Consider the following 22022-nt stretch of genomic DNA (forward strand, 5'->3'; position numbering starts at 1 on the left):
AACTGTCCTGCTCTCTGACCACGTCACTTAGATACTAAGATCGGCCGAGTGACCCCCCAATTCCAAGGCCCGAGGAGGGATTCTGTTCTATTCCTTTGCAATAATTCTATCAGCAACTTGTCACCCTGCCCCGATGAAGAGAGACCTCACAGGCTGGCCTCTCTCAGATAACGGCTCCATTTCATTTTGGGAGGCAATCGCACTGACCCAAAGTTTAACTTTTTATCCAGGATTATCTGCCTGTACTTAATGCAGATGGAGAGGAAATACAAAACCAGAAAACGTAATGCTGGAAAATGTTTCTTCGTGAGCCTGGTCCTTTTTGCTCTGAATATTTGGATTCTGACAGAAGCCTCTATCAGTACATGAATTCAATGTCTCAGAATTAGGTTGCCTCCGAGACTTGAGAAAAACCAGTGCTGATGAGATAGATGAGTTCCGAGAATGTTAAGACAGCTATGTGTATGTGCTAACTGAGAACACGAGAAATACCCTGCAGAATTATTCTGCAATGTGGTGAGGCTGAATTCAGGCCATAAATGTGCAATTAAGGACTTCCCTGGCGGTCCAATAGGTAAGGCTTCACCTTCCAGTGCAAGGGGTGCGTGATCAATCCCTGGTCGGGGAGCTAAGATCCCACGTGCCGCGTGGCCAAAAAAAAAACAAAATATAAAGCAGAAGCAATGCTGTAACAAATTCAATAAAGACTAAAAAAAAAAAATAGTCCACATCAAAAAATCTTTTTTAAAAAAATGGGCCATTAGGGGAGGTGTGTTACTCCTCTCTGCTACCGTCCATTTCATGGCTATTTAACACACTAAACGTAGCATCAAGGAATCTCCACTGGCTCATGTGAGCTGCCTTTTAAGTACCATGTGGTAGAAATAAGAGACTATTTTCCCCAGAGAATGTTGTTTCTCCCCGGTCTCACCTGCTGTTTGGGGATATTTCCAAGTTTGGGGTTAATGCCAGTTTTCCTTGAGAAAAGAACCTCCGTTTCTTCTGCTGAAGAAATGAGTAAAGATCATTGCATTCTTTACAGGCTTCTTCTGATCGGCCCAAACTGTGACATTGGTGTGATGGATACTGTGTCATTGACTATCCTTTTCTTTCAGATTAAAGGATCTTGGTCAAATAAAAGAGGTAAAGAGAATTACAACCCCTACAGCTACGGAAATATCTTTACAAATTGCTGTGTTGCCCTGTGTGGGCCCATTTCTCCAAGGTAAGATTCAGATGGCACGATGCCCGATAACAGACCTGGGGAAGCACACACCCTAGTGTGTTAGCGCAGGCCTCGGGCAGCAGTGACCTGGCCGGCGGCAATGACCGCCAGCCAGGTCAGCACGCCGCTCTGTGCTGCGGAGACGTGGCCTTAACGATGTAGAGATCTGGCTTGTGTTATGCTTGGCATAACTTTCTACTGAATTTGTGTCAAGTTTGGGGAAAATCCCCTCAGGATCAAAACAGGGACACTGAGTCAGGTGACCCCATGAATCATTAGATGATGTTGAACATCCAGCTGTCATGAGGGAGCAGGACACAAGGTAGGAAGCAATTAGAAAGCCTGTAGACATAAGTGCTAAGAGCTGAGTTGTGCAGAATAGAAACGCTAAAATAGTTCAGAGGGAGAGATCCGTGTGGGTTGAAGCAGTGGAGATTGTGGTGATGATAAGACAGCAGTCCTGTTAATAATGGCCATGGCTGACATTTACTGGATAGTGTTAGGCTCTGTTTTATGTGCTTTACGTGGATTAACTTTTAAAACCTCACTCTGTACCTATGAGGTCGGTACTATTATATCCCATTATATGGAAGAGGAAACCAAGGCACAGAGAGGTTAAATACCGTGCTCAAGATCACACAGGTGGTAAACGCTGCCTGGTCAGGACACAAACCCAGGCGTCTGACGTCAGAACCTGTGTGTGTCAATGGTAGAAGCTGCCTCCTAGTCTTGATTATTCATGAGTTATGCTCTTGTAGAATATTTCCAACAGATTAGCCAAATCAAACATTATTTGCTAAGCAAGTTTTCCAGGTTTCTAGAATGAGTTTCCAAGCCTTCCTCGCTTTTGGCCTCCAACTGTGTACATGGAGAGAAACCACAAAAGCTACTGGCTCGTGTCCACAGCAGCCCCGCTGTGCACTTAGAGCTGCACGGTCAGTCATCACTGACTTGTGCTCGTGGAACACAAACTGGGTTTGATCATCAGCCTGAGTGAAGCTTCATTAGGGAAGGAAGAGTGATTCCCTCCCCCACCCCGCCCCCCAAAATATCAAACACATATTCCAAGGCCATTTATTGATTGGTACTGGATTATAGTTCCTGGTGCCATTGGGTAATTAGAAATTGATCATTTTCCAGTTTGGGTCTAGAAAGTTGGGAGCCCAGTGTGCCACTCGTCCTGAATTTGGGGCCCTCGGGGGCCCCTGACCTGCCCCTCCCAGGCCTCCTCTGAGGAGGGACAGCAGGAAGGGACAGCCAAGGGCTCTGGACGGAAGGGCTGCCTCAGGCCAGGGTGTCCGTCATGCCTGGAGGGTGCCCCTCCCCCAAGAGAGCTCCAGACTCACCCAGGAGTCCCTCTTGGGGCTCTTTAGGCCAGAAAAACCCTCTGGAAATGCTTGTTTTTTCACAGTTTAGCTTTGTGTTTCCTCCTGGTGTGTGTTTATTTGTGGATAGTGGGGACAGGCCATGAAGCACAGAGTAGAAGAGGCAAAAGAGACATGAACAAGCATCTTACCCCGTCTCTGAAATAGACACCTGAATCTAGGAAAGGAATGTAGAAGTCTCACGTTTTGCCCGAATCTCTTTTCCCGTTCCCAAGTCTTTGATTTGCATTTGGCGCCATTCTGTGTTGTTTATAGATCGTCTTGTCATAGCGAAATTATTTCTTCCACAACTGGATTAAATTTGCTGGTTTGGCTAAATTGAGGCTGTATTCTTTCCAAAATCCAAGTCCCTCTGGATGGAGCATTTCTCAGGGACGGCCCTCCCCTCGGAAGAGCTTGACCACTCGAGGGTTTGTGCAGGAAGATGGGGCGCTGCCCTCTCTCGCTTGCCCACAGGTTCCCAGAGCTGGCCTGGGCAGAAGTGGGCAGGCTCATGGTGTCTGTCTTCGCTGTTCCCTCCTGTCACCCTCCTCGCCCTCTGCTGTCTCTGCCCTGCCTCACCCAACCCCTGTGCACTAAAAGAGTACCAGGGCCTTGCACGGGCATCCCAGACAGGCTGAAGAATGAGCAGTGTCCCTCGCCTCAGACAGGGACTAAGCACCACCTGTGTGCCCAGCGCCACGTGCCTGGGAAGCCTCTAAAGCATTCTTAGTGTGACGATGTACTCACGAGGGAGGGAGAGGGTGTCTTCAAGATTCCCCGTGAGAGCCATGGAGCACGGGGGCAAAGACCCGTGCCCCATTCCCTGCAGTGTCCCCAGGGTTGGGGGGGGCAGCAGGGTGGGAACAGCCAGGTTTGGGAGGGGGTCCTCATAACGAGTCTGGCAGGAGGAATGGAAGATTGGAAAGACAGAAAGTCCCAAGGTGTGGTCAGGGTCAGGCCCTACGGGCTGCTGCTGTGGGTCAGCCAGTCGTAAGAATTCACTCGGCTGCTGTCACTGAGCACGTGCTGTGTGCTGGGGTCCAGGGATGCGCCTGAGAGAACGTCAACAATACAGGTCTGTCCAGGGCAGGTCTGCACAGGGGGAGGGGCTGGGATGGGGTCGGGGTGCAGGTTCCATGGACACCTGGCAGGGCTTCCCAGAGGAGGGGGATGTAAGGTATGAACCATTCTAAAGGATCAGGAGGAACTGGGGAAAAGGAATTGTGGGAGGAGAGAAGGGACAGCATGTGCAAAGGCCCAGAGGTGAGAGGAGAGCCCGGCTTGTCAGAGGAGGAACTGGGGGAGTGAGGGGGGTCCCGGGGGGCAAGGCAAGAGATGAGGTGAGCTTAGGAGGGGCTCGAGGGCCATTCTGAGGGCCAGAAAGAGGCTTGGGGCAGAGTGTTACAGTCTTGGGCGCGTGGCTGAACAGGCTGAACGCATGGGAAGCAGGCCAAGAACAACTTTTTCTATAATCCCTGCTGTCCCCACTCTTTTGATGACCTAGTTCTTTTTCTGCTCCTGGATGAAATCCCCTGCAAGTCCCTTAATTTCTCCTGTCAGGTGGAAAAAAAAAAGACTCGGGGCACTTTCATTTCCTCCAAAATAGTGTCATTTCAGTGAACCGGAACTTCAAAGTTCAGTGTAAGTTAACATTTTCCACCCCTTCATCCCTACCAGGGCTGGGATTTCAGCATACCTTTGGGAGCAAACAGTTTGACCCCCGGCATGCCCCTTTGAGCCAGCTACACACCAGCTCTCTCCCAGGGACTGAGCCTGGCCCCACCCCTGGATCTCATCATTGGCAGGAGCGGTGACCCCTCTCCCCAGGACATCCTTCTTTGCCCTTTCCTTCGCTCTTGGACACCCTTGAAGGTGGCCGCAGACTTGGTCTGAGAATCCCTTTGACGGTCCTGCATGGGGATCCAACACCTCCCCTTTGGAGGATGGAGGTTCTTGTAGCCTCTTGTTTTTTCTAAACCTCAGGGGATTTGACTGAAACTGAAGCAGAGTCCCACTTCCAGATCCTGTCATAAGTATTTTTTTAATGGCTTGTTAGTCTGTCACTGGAAGACCTGAGGTGGTAGCTGTGATGATAACGCGTATCTTCTGAAAGCCGAGCTGACACGTGGAACAGCCTTCAGCCGCCCGGGCCCCGCCCCCAGGAGGAGGAGCGTGTGGGCACGTGGATGTGCTTGGGGCGTCCCTCAGAGGCCCAGCCCCACCCCACGGGAGGCCAGGGCGGGAGCCCCACTTAGTGGCCGAACCTCCTGTTGCCCCTTGCAGTTCTGTCCTTAGACCCGGGGTCAACACGGAGTCTTCACTCAGGGAGGAAATAGGCAAAAACCCTTTTGATGGCAAAGGAATCTTCACCCTCACCTCCTACCTGGGCAACAGTGCCATAGAGTGAACACAGAAACATTGCTCAGGAAACTTGTCGGTGGGAGACCGAGGACCCGTTTTTACTCGCTCAGTCAGAAGCGTTTGCTCAGCACCCGCTGGGGGGCAGCTGTGGAGGTAATGATGATGAAGAAGACCCCGTTTCTGCCCTCGTGGTGCTTACGCTTCGTGACAGGCGCACACGGAAACACGTGGAGCCAGCGTGATGTGATACGGCGCCCACGGCGCTCCGAGGGCGGGCCAGAGGGGCCAGATCCTCCGGGACAGGTGCCGTGGGGGAGACGAGATGAAGCCTGCCCCCGGGGGCCTGCGGGCTGCTCCACAGAGGAGTCACTCGTATAGATCACTGTGACATCAGGCCAGCAGTGGCATGTACCAGCAGGAGGATCACAGGCAGGGCTGAGAGAAGCCAGATGAGGGAAGAAAGCGGATATAGGGCCAAGAGCAGGGGCTGGAGGCCGAGAAGAATGGACAGCGGACGGGAAGGGAAAGTGACTTTGGGCAATTAAAAGCCACAGCCTGAACAGAAACAGAGACGACAAAGCAGAGAACGCACAGCGGGTGCGTGGCTTCTGCTCCCGGGCAGAGCACTGGCGCGTAGTAGGTGCTCAGACGCGCTTGTTGAAGGAATGAAGCCGTGAATGCCGTGTGTGACAAGATGTGGATTTGAGGCCGGAGAGGAAGGTTGGGGACAGGTTGTGTGAGGCCTGAAGGCCGAGCAAGGGGGTCTGGGCTCCGATGGCAGGTGATGGAGGCTGTGCAGGCAGGAGGGGTGACGTGATCAGGACGGGGGCGGAGTGCGGGGCCTGCAGCAGGTGGCAGGGAGGGAACAGATGCTCCAGGCGTTTCTAAGGGCAGAAGTGGTAGACTCTGGAGCCTGACCACACATGAAGGCGAGCAGAGGTGTATTCTGAAGCGCCTTGGGGGCCCGTCACAGAAAACGGACCCCCGAGATGGAAATTAAGAGAGCGTTGTCGGTGTTTTGGGCTTTTTATTCGCTCTCTGACCCCTGCATTGTTCTGTTTTCTCTTGCAGCCTCATTGACAGAAGAGGGTACATCCAGCCTGACACCCCACGGCCAGCCGCACCCTCCAACGGGATGGCCGCGTACGGGGCCACACAGTCACAGAGTGATACGGTAGGACCTGCAGCGCCCCACAGAGGCTTCTCTCCCACATCTGTGTTCACTGACCTGTAACAGTCAGTCACCTAGAAAGCTTCCCGGGACACCCCTGGGCTGGCAGGCTCAGAGAGGGCAAGGAAGCGTTAAATTAAGGCGATATCCGCCGAAGGCTTACGCCCCCCGCCCAACACGTGGTCAGTTTGTTTGGGGTTGTCTCGGGGAGCTACACAACATCTCTTCCAGAAACAACTTGAGGCAGCTTGCTCTGGAAAGCCCCTCACACAGAACCGGGCTGCTGTCTGGGGTGAGCGAGAGCTGCCCCAAGCAGGGCTGGCTGTCTGGCGAGTCCCCGAGTCCCGTGCCGTCCCTTTGCCTCAGTCTGCACCCGCTCCCTCAGCCCCTCTTTAAATGTGCAGCGGACTCTGCTGCCAGGTCTCCCCACTTTCAGCCAAAACCTTAGATCAGCCATGCACACCTCAGTGCAAATAATCAGACAAGCTGTTCATTCACTGACAGCAAAAACTGACTGGTGCCTCTCCAAAGAGGTCCCTGGGTCACGCTTCTGTGGAGGTGTGGGACGGATGCTTTGTTTTCACTCTGCACCTGGGAGACGGGGCAGGGACGGAGTCTTTCCATGGGCACCTGAGCTCACAGTCTGGCTGGCCCCGACCATCAGTGCCTTAAAATTCTTCAGTGGTCTGTAAGTCAATGGCCTCTCTTTATCAGGAACAAATTCCCCTAAAGAAGTGTTTCTGAAAGGGACCCAGTCTTGTGGCCCACTGTTTGCTCTCTATAGACCTGAATCACCCACAACAGAGTCCATGACAAACAGGCCAGGACAGCAGAGTGGGTTCAGAAAAGAGGCTTTGACAGTCCAGGACTTGGAGATGGAGCTGATGTGGAAATCTGGGAGCAGGGAGCCAGGGATGCCTCCTGCCTTTCAGCTTGGTGACAAGATGACCATACACATCACCAACAGGAGATATAAAAGGAGGTACCAGTTAGGGGGAAGCTGATTTCAATATGTAGAAATGGGGTACCCTCGGATGCCTGGGGATAGGGGGAGGTGCCCTGCAGGTTGCTATATAGAAAGCTCGGGGAAGGTTTGCTTCGCCGTACTTAGGAAGGAATGACATGGTTGGTAGAAATTCACTTTGAAATACTGGAGATGTGAATCAATTTTATTAGTTATCCTAGAATCCAGTCGATCTAGCATTTAAAAAAACTGTAAGACATGCTCCTGTTTGTCATCCGAGATATTAATCTGATTTCATCCCACATGCTGGAAGATTTTTTTTTTTTTTGCGGTACGCGGGCCTCTCACTGTTGTGGCCTCTCCCGTTGCACAGGCTCCGGACGCGCAGGCTCAGCGGCCATGGCTCACGGGCCCAGCCGCTCCGCGGCATGTGGGATCTTCCCCAACCGGGGCACGAACCCGTGTCCCCTGCATCGGCAGGTGGACTCCCAACCACTGCGCCACCAGGGAAGCCCCTGGAAAATTATTTTTTGAAATCAGCATTTATTATCTTTTGCTAACTTTCTCTCCACCCATGCCTGCCAATTCTGCCCCCATCAGGTCAAGTTTCTTTATCTAATTGGATACTACTAGTGAGGATAATAGAACAGGATAATTATGGAAGACAATGGAAGGAAAAGCTTTGCAAATGGACAGATTTAAGTACAACTGAACACAGCAGGGAAAGGCAGAGAGCTGGTATGTGGGATCAGAGAGCCTGGGCTTGCAGTGACTGACTGGGGGCTGGGTGACCTTGGCAAGTCACTTCATCCCGAGAGTCTTAAGTTCCTAAACTGTAAAATGAAGAAGGGGATAATGATGTTCACCTCCCTCCCATCACCACTTTATAACAAAGGGCCTGGCACATAGTAGGTGCTGGTTAAACATTCAACTGAATGTATTTGAAAGTTCCCCTCACAGGGGCTTGCTCAAGGGAAGTTCTGAATAAATATTAGTTTGTTCCTGTCTTCCTTTCCTCATTCCTTTCTTCCTCCAATTTTGTCAACATCTGCAAAAGGCTCCACCTTGAATGTGGAACTAGGAACTAGAGGGAAGGAGTTCCCTTTGATGCAGTGACATGGCAACATGGCTTCATGAAGTGATGGCCTTGGTAGGATCAAATTAACCCATGGGCCAAGAGACAGGACATGGTCATTTTACCCACTAGACACCACAGGCAAAGCACCTGTGTGCTTTTCTGGGGAGTATGAAAAATTTTAAGTCCTGAAAAAAAATTATGAGCTCTGAAACATGAAAAGAAAACAGAAATATCAAAATTAATAAATGTTTAATGTCTATGAGACCCATGAATATGTCAACTTCATTAATTGTTAAAATTAGCTTTCATCAAAATTTCATTACATCTTAGAAATGATTTGTAGGTTGGGTTTTTCTCACTTCATAAGAATTCCCCAGCACACATGTGATTACAGAGAAATCATTACCAATTATAAAGCAGTGAGTTGCCTGTAGACAGATCAATTTAAAAGCTAACTGCCTGGGGCGCCCTGCGCTTCCTGTCTTGCCATGCTGCCTGTGTTAGGGGAAACCCAGGTTTCCACTGGGCTTAAGGCTGGGGGAACTCTTTTTGGTCCCAAGGCGCCTACCCACTGCTGGGAGTGCCCCCAGTACGTCAGAACGTGTTCAGGAGAGGCAGGAGCTGAAAGCTGTTTGGGGAAGTAAGATGAGATATGTTCTTCATGGTCCCACAAGCCAGAACTGGGACCGGAAGGTGGGCCCGGGAGGCAGATGGTACTCAATCCAAGAGGGGAATGCCCAACACCCAGAGCTCATGGCAGACGGGAGCCCCTGCCACAGAGGTGTTCAGGCTGGGGGAGGTGGCACCCCCAGCAACGTGGCCACAGAGGAGTCAGCACTGGCGGGAGGGCTGGACATTGACCCTCAGGGTTCCTTCCAACTCAGAGCCTGTCATCCAGGCCACCGGCCTTGTCAGCAGGGCAACATCACTGTGCCAGATAATGGTCCATTCTACTGTGCACTTATGGCCATTCAGGCACTAGAGCGTGAGCCTTTCCATTGTTTCCGTTGTTCTTTATGGCTTCGGTGGTATAAGTACCATGTTAACAGGAGTGCAGGGGGAGGAGACAGTCCTGCACGGGCAGGGCTGGCACTAAGCAGACCGTGAAGCCGGACGTGTCTCCGCCCCAGCCCCTCTCTCCAGTTCATTCATGCTCCCACTGCGTAGTGTTTACCAGATCCCACAGCTTACCAGCACGTAGCATACCACATGCCCTTCCAAGGCTGTCACATGGATAACGCACGCTGACCCTGTGAGGATGCTACTAATTTTATCCCCATTTTACAGAATGAATAAAACAGGCACAGAGAACTTCAGTAAATTTGGCCAATTCCAACTTCACACTTCGACCCCAACAGTCCCTGCTGTCAACCCTACCCTTTGCTGCGCTGTAGCCGTGAATGCTGTGTGTAGAGTGACTCCCTCCCATATGCTTTCAGTCGCCACAGCCCGTTATCCTCACCCTGTCTCTCCTGTCAAAATCTGCTCTTTGCAAAAGATCTGTTATCAATCATCTATACGTTAAAGGGAATTTAAGCCGAATTTCAGGATATATGAATTTTAATTGTGAATGAAAGTTTTTACCCTCTATTAAAAACATTTCAGGCAATAATAAAATAATAACTGAATGTTTAATGCTGTTTGTTCAGCGCTATATCCCCATTGTCTAGGCTAGTTCCTATGGTAGTTGGTCTCGGTGAGTGTTGGTTAAATGAGAAAGAGAGAGAAATTGACTGTGTGCCAGGCACTGGGCTACATTATCATCTCATTTCATCCTCACAGAACCACCTGATGTGGGTATTCTAATTGCCCCTTTGAGGAGACTAAGATTCAGGGATGCTAAGTTTGTGACATAGCTAACCAGTGGCTGGGCTGAGTTTTCATCCTTAGCAGTCTGACTCTAAGGAAAGTGCTCTTCTTTAACCATATACCAAAAGTTTCCCAGGTGGGAAGGTCTTACGGAGCAGAGCGGCATGAAGTCTCCTCCCAGGGCTGTGAAATCACATCACCCAGGGCTTCCATGCAGAACGATGATTAAGCTGCTGTGGTCAGTCACAAAACCAGCTGTGGAACTGAATGTAACCACTCCATAATCTAACCTACAATTGGACCAAGCAAATATCTATGAAACTTCAGCTTCTGCTCTGTTACAAATGACAGTGTTAACCAATGACACATTAACTCTTCTTTTTTTCTCTTCACTTGCTTCCCCTAAGCCCAAACCATTTTGCAGCACTTTAGTCTGTGTTAAAGGTTTGTCCAGGTGGAAACATCAGTACCCAAGTAATTATTGACCTAGTCCAAGGGTGATCTCCACTATTAAACTCCTCAGAGTTCACTCAGTTTCTTGGATCTGCAAGTTATCATTTTTCATCAAATTGGGACATTTTGGCTATTATGTCTTCAATTTTTTTGGGGGGGGGCCTCATCTCATTTTCTCTCCTCCTGGGACTCCAATTACTCATGTGTTAAACCATTTGATATTGCCCCAGAGGGTAAGTCCCTGAGGCTCTGTGCATTTTTCTTCAAACTTTCTTTCTCAGCTCTTCAAATCGGATGATTTCTTTTTTTTTAAACATTTTTTATTGGAGTATAATTGCTTTACAATGGTGTGTTAGTTTCTGCTGTATAACAAAGTAAATCAGCTATACGCTTACGTATAGCCCCATATCTCCTCCCTCTTGCGTCTCCCTCCCACCCTCCCTATCCCAGCCCTCTAGGTGGTCACAAAGCACCGAGCTGCCTGTGCTTTGCAGCTGCTTCCCACTAGCTATCTATTTTACACTTGGTAGTGTATATGTCAGTGTTACTCTCTCACTTCGTCCCAGCTTACCCTTCCCCCTCCCCATGTCCTCAAGTCCATTCTCTACATCTGTGTCTTTATTCCTTCCTGCCCCTAGGTTCATCAGAACCTTTTTTTTTTTTTAGATTCCATATATATGTGTTAGCACGTAGTATTTGTTTTCCTCCTTCTGACTTACTTCACTCTGTATAACAGACTCTAGGTCCAGAAATTGGATAATTTCTTCTGATCTGTCTTCATGTTCACTGATTCTTTCTTCTGCCCTCTCCAATCTACTGTTAAATGAATCCAGAGAATTTTTCACTTTGGTTGTTATACTTTTTAGTTCTACAATTTTCATTTGGTTCATTTAATTTATCTGCTGAGTTTCATTTCTCTACTGAGATTCCCTATCTATTTACTCATTGAAGCCATATTTTTCTATAATATTTGAACATTATTATGTTGCTTAAAGTCCTTATCTGCTAAGCATATTTGGGCTGTCTTGGGTTTGGTGCCTTTTCACCACTTTTTTTTCTTAACTCTAGGTTACATTTTTCTATTTATTTGTATGTATATTGATATTTTATTGGATATATTTTGGGTAATATATTTGTAGAGACTGGATTTTGTTATCTTCTGAAGTGTTGATCCTTGTTTTAGCAGGCAGTTCAATTAGTGGCTAATCATCTTGAACTTGTGTAGGCTTGTATTATATTTTGTTAGTACAGATTTATGGAAAGTCCAAGATGTTTCTCATGCCCCTCTAATTTGAAGGAGCTCAACCTCCAAATTCTGTCTCCCTCAAAGATCTTGTCAGGGTTTGATTTAGCCATTGTTAGGGCCGGTCTAGGGTCTTAGTTTAGGGCATGATTCTTACTCCTAAGGTATAGCCTTCCTAATGTGATAGCTGGTTGCCAGGCATGTTAACAAGGTATTGGGGGTGTTAATGAGATCAATGTCCCCCAGCACTACTTTTCTCAACTTCTAGTATCTCTATGCCTCTCTCAGCCCCGTTATAGCTGTTGTCTCATAAGCCTGGGTTGGGGGGGTTGGGGGGTGAAGGGGGAAGGGACTCTTCCTGCACATACACAGCACAGCTACAGACTTGTGTGGGAAACCCCTACTAGCATTTCTGGCCCCCTTCTCTGCACAGCATCGTCTTCTGCAATGCCCTGCCATACAGATCCAGCCACTCAAGCTTCCTTACCCTCTGATCTCTGCTTTCTCTACTCAGAAGAACTTCTCTGCTCTGTTCAGCCTATACCATGGTTGGGAAATTCTTCCCAAGGAAAGGGCTGGTTGACTGTGGGGCTCACCTGTGAGTTTCCCTCCTCTCGGGGACTGCAGCCTTGCATTGTCTGTTGTGCACTATTGGAAACTGTTTGCTTCACGTATTTTGGCCAGTTTTATATACTTCCTTGTACACAGAGGCAGTACTAGTCCAGTGTAGGTTATCCACCATTCCTGGGAATAGAAGCCTTATCTCTGTGATTAAAGGGCATTTTGCAGCCAACATTGCCGTATTCCCCCATTTTTGCTACCCGCTCTACTAGCAGTAAATACTGACTTAGCCGTGGAACATGATTCCTCTGACCTAGAAGTGTTTCTAGTGCTCACCTCAAAGGAGGAGCATTTGGAGACTTTATATTTAGCACCAGACTTGGCATGTTCATTTGCAGAGAAAGGAAAGGCTGGAGGGAAAGAGATTCTAGGTATCTTGGGCCAAATTTTTGCCTATTATTTTATTATTAAAGTCTAGATCAGAAAGGCGTTTCCTGAATGATAGGAAAAGTGTTCCTAGGGAAATTGTACTATTTTAGAAATAAAAGTAAAGGCTTTAGCCTTAGATAAACATACTGATAATTGCAGGGCAGAAAAATTATGTAAATATTGATAGATAGCTGGCAGCAAAGTACCCATAGAGGTCTTATTATCTGAAAAATGGGAAAATTCACTGTTAACTTACCATCTCACATAATTGGGGGATGGGGATGGTTATTTAGTAACTAAGTGATCTTCCCTCTACTACAGATTCCCAAGAAAGAAAACGTTAGAGAAGTAATGAAGTGACATCTAAGGTATTTAAATAGTGCATGTGACCCCAGTATAGCCCTTGTCATCTGAACACCCATGAAATTCTGAGGATCCACACTGGAATTTTGTGCACATAACCCCAGTGTCAACTGAAGACCATGTTTTAGTTATTCCTATTTTCCTCATTATTGGCTTTTATTATTACCTTATACTGAAGGTCTTTCCATGACAATGTGTCTATGCACAGTCATGACATTCAGGTATGGTCCACTTTTTAGTGTGCATATCTCATTTGATGGTCAAATAATTTAAGTTCTGTATGACATCAGGATCATAGTTTGTTTAAAGCCGGCACTTGTGATCCTTTGGGGTCACTTGCTAAACACAAAGATAGTCTAACCCTAACCCTAACCCTAACATAGTACATAATTGTTGGATTTTTTTTAATCATTTGCTATATTTACTTAACCTCATTTTAAATCCTCTTAATCCAATATCAAAACAAGATTAAACCTAGCAGTTGCATGATTTATTAAACTAGTTTCACAGAAGGACTCTTCATGCATAGTCTGAAAAATCAAATATAATAGAAAAAATAACTTGAGCAAACTTAAATGATAATGTTTTAAAAAAGAATAAAGAGGAAGCACTCCTCCTAACCTATATTTTAGGTGGATTTTAGAAATTTATAGTGTTTTTATTAAAGTAAATGAGCATTCATAAGACCCCAGAACATAGCTTCACAGCCAAGCAGAAATAACTGATGCCCAATGCTAATACTTTTGAACGAATTGGAGCAAAAGAAGTAAATAATTTTACGTATTCTTAGTTTGTATATAAGACCATCTAGAAAACACCTAGCTTTGGTTTTGGCAGCCTTTAATCTGTATGCTAGGATTATTTCAAACAAGAAGTCAGCTAGAGTGAAATAAAATGCATTCCACCATGAGCAATTTTATTTGAAAACCTGCAGAAACAAAACTAACTTATCTCTATGGTATTTTTAAACTGTAACATTAAGTGATAATGTGTGTGACATCCAAACATCTGAAACCATAAGCTTCTTTGCAAGTTAAACGCCAGTGCTTCATTTGGGCAGTAAGTCAGCCAGCTGTCAGTGACTTACTGCAACCACAGCAAATGCTCCAGCACTCCAGACAGTATTAGTTTTATGCTGCCAACAGAAGGGTCTGTCCATAGACATTCTTAAATGCAGTCATGTTTCTGTTCTATTAGTAGTCAGCACTTGGATGACTTTTGACCTAAAAAATGACAATTTCATTTGGTTCAATCTAATATTTGATAAATATGAACCGTTAAAGTGTTGTTTTGGAATGAAAACAGTGAGTTTCTCAATTTCCTCTTCATAGTGATGGACTGTCACTGTCCAATCTCTGGCTGCTTGCTTGTTTCTCTTTAAGATTATATAACTGGTTAGATACATTGAAATATACCTCATGGCTTCTTGGTGTTAGTGCTGGAATATAAGCCCTGTTCCAAGTTGTGAGAGAAAAAAAGTGAGCAGTGATGTCTCCCTCTACTGGTTGAAGATATGAGTCCTTGAATGAACAGCCAGGAAGGCGGGTTGGTGGCGTAAAAAGGTCAAAGAGAAAAGTGGGGGGGGGGGGGGGGGGGGAGAAAAGGAGGAGAAGAAGAAAGCGAGAAGAGGGAAAAAGCATAAGAGGGAAGGAAATCAATGAAGGAAAAGATGGAGAGGGAAAGAGAAGAGAATTAGTGAGGCCAGAGAGAAAAAATTAAGTAGAAAAATCAAGAAGAAATGGGCAAATAAGGATTAGAATGGGCAAATAAGGTGTAAGGACATTTTTTCATGGGTCATCTTCACAGTAACCCTGAAAATATTGGCTGTTTTGTCCCTTGAAGTTCTTGAAGTTCTCATATGGAAATTGCAACCAATGATGGTTTATTAGCCCATCCTCCTTGGAATTTTGGCAGTGTGCAAAATGAGGAAGAGGCTGGACTTTTTTTTTTTTAAATCAGATATCCCCTAGTCATTGAGTTTCTTCTAAAAAGATGTCCAAAACATGCAAAGTTAATATCATGAGAATTATACGTTCCACTGGGTAGAGTGGAATTAATTGCACTTTCCTTGATTGGAACCCATTTTAGTGTCCTGTTATGAACCAATAGGAAGATTATAACACAGTATCCTGTGGAAGAAAGCCTGGTCCCTGGGCGCCCCAAATGGGAATGGTCTTCTAAATAGAAATCAGTTTAAATGTGGCAAACTATTTTCAAAGCTATGGGTTACAGCAGGATTTAGACACTTAGGTTCATGGTGGTCCCAGCAATCTTCTCACTGATACAATCTTGCCGCAAGGTAAACTGGAGGAGGGGACAGAGTAGGTTCATTATTAATATGAAAGCAGTCCCTATAACAATGGAAATATCCACAACTATACTCAGACAGTCATCTTTTAAAATATTTAAACAAATCCCTGTAGAACAGGTGCTTAAAGTCAAATAACACAAGTCACTGTTCAAAATAGTCATTTTGAAAAGATTTGTGACATTTCGATTTTTAAAAAAATTAAATGGCTTAGGCTAAATGTTTTCTTCCACATATTTAAGTCCTTAAGCTTTATTCCTGGGAAACTGGAGCACGTTTTCAACAGCGTCCTGGCCATGAGGCTGAGGACGGATTTGCTACAGTTTTAACGTGTTGTGGGTTTGGCCGCAGGAAAGCACCAATAGGTGTGTGCAGGAGTGGACCCAGGTTTGGAGGGGCCTGAGTCATGCAATCTGGAGCCCTTTTTAAGAAAAAAGAGGGACTTCCCTGGTGGCGCAGTTAAGAATCTGCCTGCCAACGCAGGGGACACGGGTTCAATCCCTGGTCCGGGAAGATCCCACATGCCACGGAGCAACTAAGCCCGTGCACCACAACTACTGAGCCTGCACTCTAGAGCCCGCAAGCCACAACTACTGAGCCCGTCTGCCACAACTACTGAAGCCCACGCACCTAGAGCCCATGCTCCACAACAAGAGAAGCCACCGCAATGAGAAGCCCGCGCACCACAATGAAGAGTAGCCCCCGCTCGCTGCAACTAGAGAAAGCCTGCGCTCAGCAACGAAGACCCTACACAGCTAAAAATAAATAAGTAAATTTATATAAAAGAAAAAAAGAAAAGAAAATAATATGCAAGACAAAACAACAAGCAAGGCCTTAGAAAGCAAGCAAACAAAAGGCCCTGGACTTAAGCTCATAGCTTCAGAGTAAACCCACCTCCAGGTGCTACCTAGCAAGGGCTCACTCACTGCCCAATGTGCATAGAAGCCAAGACCATGGCACCGGCTTTTGAAGAAAGAAAGAGCTTTATTGCAAGGTTGACTCTCAAGGAGACAGGAGGCAGGACTCAAATCTGTCTCCTCCATCCAGGTTTCAGGCGAACTTTAAGGGGTTCAGGGAATTTCAAACTTGGAAGCTGTTTGGCCAGTCTTGAGTCAGTCCATACAAGCTACTCTTGCTGCTGGAAGCCAGGTTTTCCTTATTGAAAGACTTCTGACTTCCCAAAGGGCTCCAGTGGCAACACTTTGAGTTCCACAAACTTCTCTGAGTTCCATAAAGTGAAAAATTCCCGGTTCCGGGTTCATCCTGAAGACATGGGGTCCCGTCTTGCACATGCGCAGTGCTGTCTCCGTAAATAACTTGTTTGATTAATCAACAGCCTATTTAAGGAGGCAAAACCAGTTTATGCTGTGCTGTTTCACAGGTGTCTCGTTTAAGTCAGCGCGGGGATGCTTTAGGGCAAAATCTCAGAGGGCCCCTCAAACTCCACATCGACCTCCCGGCGAACGTGAGCTCTAAGGAACTTCACAGAGCACTGTCGGCAGCCCTTTTGTCCCAGGGTTTTCTGCTGGGTGCCCGTGAGCTCTGCTGCAGGGCATGGCTGGAGAGGCGTGACCAGGGAAGGGGAAAGGACACCTGACCGGAGAGACAGAGGGAGAAAGAGAGAAAGAGAGTGGGGAGCCCGCCTCTCCCCCGTATGCTTGTGCCGCCTGACCTTGGGAATCTCCTCCAGCTCTGACCTCTAATCTATTGAGTTGGTCAAAAAGTTCATTCGGGGTTTTCCGTAAGATGGTACAGAAAAACCCGAATGACCTTTTTGGCCAGCCCCAATATTTTCCCGTGAGTCTGGAGCCAGCCAGTCAGAATTGCTTGGGCTGATCCCTAAAATAGAATTTGCCAATCAGTTTTCAATTTAAGAAAAAAAGGCTTTCTTCTGGTCAACAGAGACCAGCAAATCTAGTTTGCAGTTTCATCTTTCCCCAGAGCTGGGCGTGTTGTGTGGACCGAGGTATTAGGATGAGTGAGGGCTCCAGAAAGAAGAGTTGAGAACAAGATTCCATCATCCAGGAAGGGGCCAGGCTTGAGAGCAGGAGCTCTCTGGCTGGGGCAGCATCTCAGCCCTGGGGTCACGGGCAGGGGGCGGCGGCTCAGAGGCTGCACTGAGCTACAGAAAATGGAGGCAACGCCAGAGCAATAAATGGTGATTTTCATAAAATGTTCTTTGCAAAGCACAGTATATTCAGAGCCCTGGGAGACTTTCCAGAAGATGCATGTTTAATCAGGAAGGTTGCTCTTCTCCGCCTCTGCTCTGTCAAGACTGAGCCGATGTGCTGAACGGAACTGACAGCATTGGAGAGCGTGAGTGGACCCGAGCTGTCTGCAGCTCCGACAGCTGTGCTGTCCCACAGCAGCAAGGGTCCCTGGTCCCTGCCCCGAGCAGAAACTCCCTGCAAGAGCAGAGAAGGCTACGCAGTTGCCCACTGGATAAGTACTGGTGTGGCAAAAGATTCGGGTGACGACTGGGAAAATGCAGACACTAAATGACTGTCAATGCCTAACAATCAGCCCCTTTCAAGCACTTTTTAATGGCATTTTTGTCTCATCCGAGTAGCCCTCCACCCACCCCCCAGCCCTTTCCCACCCTTCTCCTAGCTTCTTAGCGTCCTGAAGTTCCCTTGGCTGGAATGAAGCCATCAGAGAAAAGCCAGGATTTGCTTTCCCTTTTTAAAGCTCCGTCATGAGCTTTACTCTTGTCTGAAACCAAGGTCTTTGAACTTCTAAAACCCGCAAATTCCTTAGAGACGGTGTCTCTTCCACCTCCTCTTGGAGGATTGGGGGCCGGCTGGGGGATGGCCCACCACTCATGATTTTAGAAAGAAACCCACGTGGCTAGGAAGGACACACACACTGAAGCAGAAGAAGTAAAAGAAGTGTGACTTCGGGAAAACTCTCTTTTCCCCTGAAGGCTGCGTTGCATCGTTTGGTTTGCTTCTGTGCCTGGAGGCCGGTGAGTGATGGAAGTTCTAGGTGTGCGTCTGGGCAGGAAGATGGCAAGGTCCCTCCATCACAAAGCTATGAGTATGTGGTTCAATGGTAGCTCTAGAGTTCAGAAAAAAGAGAGTGGGGATAATGGACAAGTCACATTTCTTAAGCACCTACTAGCTGTCGAATGTGCGGTGGTGAAAAAAGGGGTTTGCAGTCAGACGATCCCAGTCCCAAACCCCAGATCCATCCCCTACTTTTATCTGTAAGGTCTTGAGCAAGGCACCCACCCATACGAGATGCATCTGTAAAGAAGGGAAACGTGTTTGTTCTAAGAACTTCTTCAGAAACAGTGGAGCGCCTCGCTTATTGCTCAGACGTAGTCAGGATAAGCTCCCCTAATAGCCACACCTGCTCCTGAAACTCGGTAACAAGTCACCGCACAGACTCAAGTTCAAGATCTCCGAGTTATTCGGAAACTTGCCCACAGCTCAAGGGAAGGGTTTCAACGGTATCAGAGACCCAAATTCCCCCAGCTAGAAAAATGTGTTTCCACTATTTCCTTTGCCCAGCAGGTAAAGTTAAACAAAGGACACGAGATTAAGATTTAAGAACACTTCGAAGAAAATGAAATATTTTGTAAAATGTTGACATTCTCTTTCACAGATTAAAAAAAAAAAACAGCTCAATTAATGGTTCTCGAAGCTGTTGAAAACTTAGCAGCGAGGAATTCTAAGGCTTTTACCAATAGTCTGATCAGGCCCTCAGGGGCTTCTGTTGACCGTGTCTTTTTCTTTTTGTGTGTGTGTGTGGCATAATACATATAAAATGTACCACTTTAACCATTTTTAAGTGTACAGTTCAATGGCGTTAAGCACATTCACATTGTTATCCAACCCTCACTACTATTCATCTCCAGAACTCTTTTCTTCTTGCAAAGTGAAACTCCATACATTAAAGAGTAACTCCCCAACCCCTCCCCCTAGACCCTGGCAGCCACCATTCTACTTTCTGTCTTTGAGTTTGACTCCTCTAGGTAACGCATATAAGTGGAATCATATAGTATTTTTCCTTTGTATCTGGCTTATTTCACTGAGCATGATGTCTTCGAGGTTCATCCATGCCACAGCATGTGTCAGAATATCCTTCCTTTTTTTTTGCGTTACGCGGGCCTCTCACTGCCGCGGCCTCTCCCGTTGCGGAGCACAGGCTCCCGACGCGCAAGCTCAGCGTCCATGGCTCACGGGCCCAGCTGCTCCGCGGCATGTGGGATCTTCCCGGACCGGGGCACGAACCCGCCTCCCCTGCATCGGCAGGCGGACTCTCAACCACTGCGCCACCAGGGAAGCCCAATATCCTTCCTTTTTACAGCTGAGTAATACTCCATGTCTGTACAGACCACATCTTGTTTATCCGTCCATCTCTCGATGGACGTTTGCTTCCACCTTTTGGCTATTGCGAATAATGCTGCTGGGAAATGGGTGGACAGGCCCCTGTATTTTTAAAACAATGTGGTAAAAGTGGTTTTCAGCATAGAAGTAGCACTGGCCTTAGGCCACTGCAGGTGGCAAGGCCCGTGCCTCTGTCCACGGGAGTGTTTTTAAATTAGGTCCTGTCTGCGAACAGGGGCCGGGGCGTCAAGCCTGCGGCTGCGTGGTACTCCCAGGACACCTGTGGGTGACTATTAGTTTGAGCAGCTGTTCAGGAGCCAGGTGTCTCCAAATGGAACTGAGCTACTGTGCACCCTCTCTGCCCTCCCTGACCCAGGTGTCACTAACGGGTTTCTCTCTCTCTTGTATCCCGCCCCTCCCTGCCCCCTGTGCCCCCTTCCCTCCCCACCCCTTGCCAACTCCTCTCGCCTCCTCTTTGCTGGCTCCCTCCCGCTCTCCAGTGCGACCAAGACCAGTGCATTCAGAGCACCAAATTCGTTTTGCAGGCCGCGGCCACGCCCCTGCTGCAGAGCGAGCCCAGCCTAGCCAGCGATGAGCTGCACCTGCCCGGGAAGCCGGGCCTGGGCACGCCCTGCGCCAGCCTGACGCTGGGGCAGCCCACGCCGCCCTCCTCCATGCCCAACCTCGCCGCCGAGGCCGCGCTCACAGACATACTGCCCCTGAAAGAGGAGCACGTGGGCCACCAGTTCCTGACCCCGGAGGAAGCGCCCTCGCCGCCCGGGATGTTGGCGGGCAGCCCGCTGGCACACAGCCGCACCATGCACGTCCTGGGCCTCGCCAGCCAGGACTCTCTGCACGAGGATTCGGTGCGCGGCCTGGTGAAGCTCAGCTCCGTGTGACCGCGGGGCCCCGGCCCGGGGGCTGCAGACAGCAGGAGCGACGGACGGACGGCCCCACCGCGACTTCCGGCGACCCAGTGCCGGGGTGGCCACGACGACTCCAGGTCCTGAGGCAGGAAGAGCCCTGGGAGAAAAAATCGGATCCTCCTCTGATGGCAGAGGAGGGCAGGACCCAAAGGCTAGCAGCTTGGTTCCATTTGAATTTTTGCCCCACCCTGACCATTCTGATAACGGTGGAAACAGAGACGTAGCTGTTTTCAGGTGTTTGGAATATGGAGGGTGGGCGTGGGGAGGGAGGAGCCTCCGGGGGCCCCCAGTCGGAGTCTGGGCAGAGAAGAGGCTGCCTGGGCGTTCCTCTTGCTGTTCTGGGACAGATACACGGAAGGTTTATGACACTTGTGGCCGGACTGAAATTGCACTTAAGTGTTATGCTACTAATATTTGAAACAGACATGCCATTCCATTTGTTAATTTAAGAAAAACCTAAAGGGAAACAATGACCAGATGTGGACTTGCATGCCACGCTGCAGTCTGTTCACGGTGGTGATGGTATTGAAAGGCAACTGCTGCTTTCTTTCTTCTTTTTTTTTCTTTAATTTTGTGAATTCTCAAGTGCTGTTTTATGGGAAGACAGTGCAACAAACCAAGACTAATGGACCACGCCATCCGTCGCCAGCTTCTTCAGCTTAATTCTACATGGGTAGGTGGCGCGCCTGGGCTGCGGAGGGCTGCCGGGGTTTTATCCCATCAAGCATCAGTTAACCTTCTGTTTAGTAGTTAGCCAAGGTGTTGTGTTGTACCACACCTGCCACAGTCTTCACCTCCTTGTGTGACCAAACTCCTGTGGACAGCCAATAAAAGGACGTCCTCTGTTATTTTGGATCTGTGTACAGTTATCCTTAACAGCTGAAATGACAACACCGTCACCCAGATGGCCTGAGGGGAGTTCAGTTTTATTGAAGTATCCCTAGGGAGGAATGGTCCCCAAACAGTCAAAACGTCAAATCTTTGAATTGTGGGGGAACGATGGGATGATTTCTTAGGTAAAAGAGCAACTTTCCATCAGTTTTTTTTTTTTTTCTTTTCTTTAGTTATCTCTTTTCGACACGGTGTTAGTGGAGTTTACTCCCCGTTTACAGATTGGCCCATGGCAGCGAATCTACGGCGGGTTGTAGGGAGAGGGCTCAGGGAGAAGCTGGGCTCAGGGAGAAGCTGGGCTCTGGAGCCTCTGCTCTGCTCTGCGTTGTGTTTGAGTGTTGCCAAAGCTCAAGGGTAACTTGAGGTCCCGGTAAAGGTATCAGAAAAGAGGAGGAGAAACCAGCTTATTTTAGGCAGAGACCACGTAGATTGTCATTCTTACCTAGCCACTAACCAGAATGGAATTAAGAAGATTTCCGCTTCATCCATGTTCATGTATCATCTAGAAGGGAACTCACTGGCTCTGTACTTAGGGAGTAAGT

General features: G+C 48.0%; 1 protein-coding gene across 4 annotated transcripts in view; it reads left to right on the forward strand.

Moving 5' to 3' along the window:
- Window positions 1–21696, forward strand: part of ZDHHC14 (zinc finger DHHC-type palmitoyltransferase 14) — a 276877-nt gene extending 255181 nt beyond the window's left edge. The window contains exons 7-9 of one of the 4 annotated variants that reach the window (XM_060283944.2): window positions 1116–1225; window positions 6025–6127; window positions 20209–21696. In XM_060283944.2, the coding sequence (XP_060139927.1) occupies window positions 1116–1225; window positions 6025–6127; window positions 20209–20562 (567 nt within the window). In that variant the 3' untranslated portion in view covers window positions 20563–21696. Of the gene's footprint in view, window positions 1–1115; window positions 1226–6024; window positions 6128–20163 lie in introns of all 4 variants that reach the window. The other 3 variants (XM_060283943.2, XM_030853070.3, XM_030853069.3) reach the window with 3 other exon arrangements.
- The last annotated feature ends 326 nt before the right edge of the window (window positions 21697–22022 follow it).

This window comes from Globicephala melas, chromosome 14 (assembly GCF_963455315.2).
Source record: "Globicephala melas chromosome 14, mGloMel1.2, whole genome shotgun sequence".
Classification (NCBI taxonomy): domain Eukaryota; kingdom Metazoa; phylum Chordata; class Mammalia; order Artiodactyla; family Delphinidae; genus Globicephala; species Globicephala melas.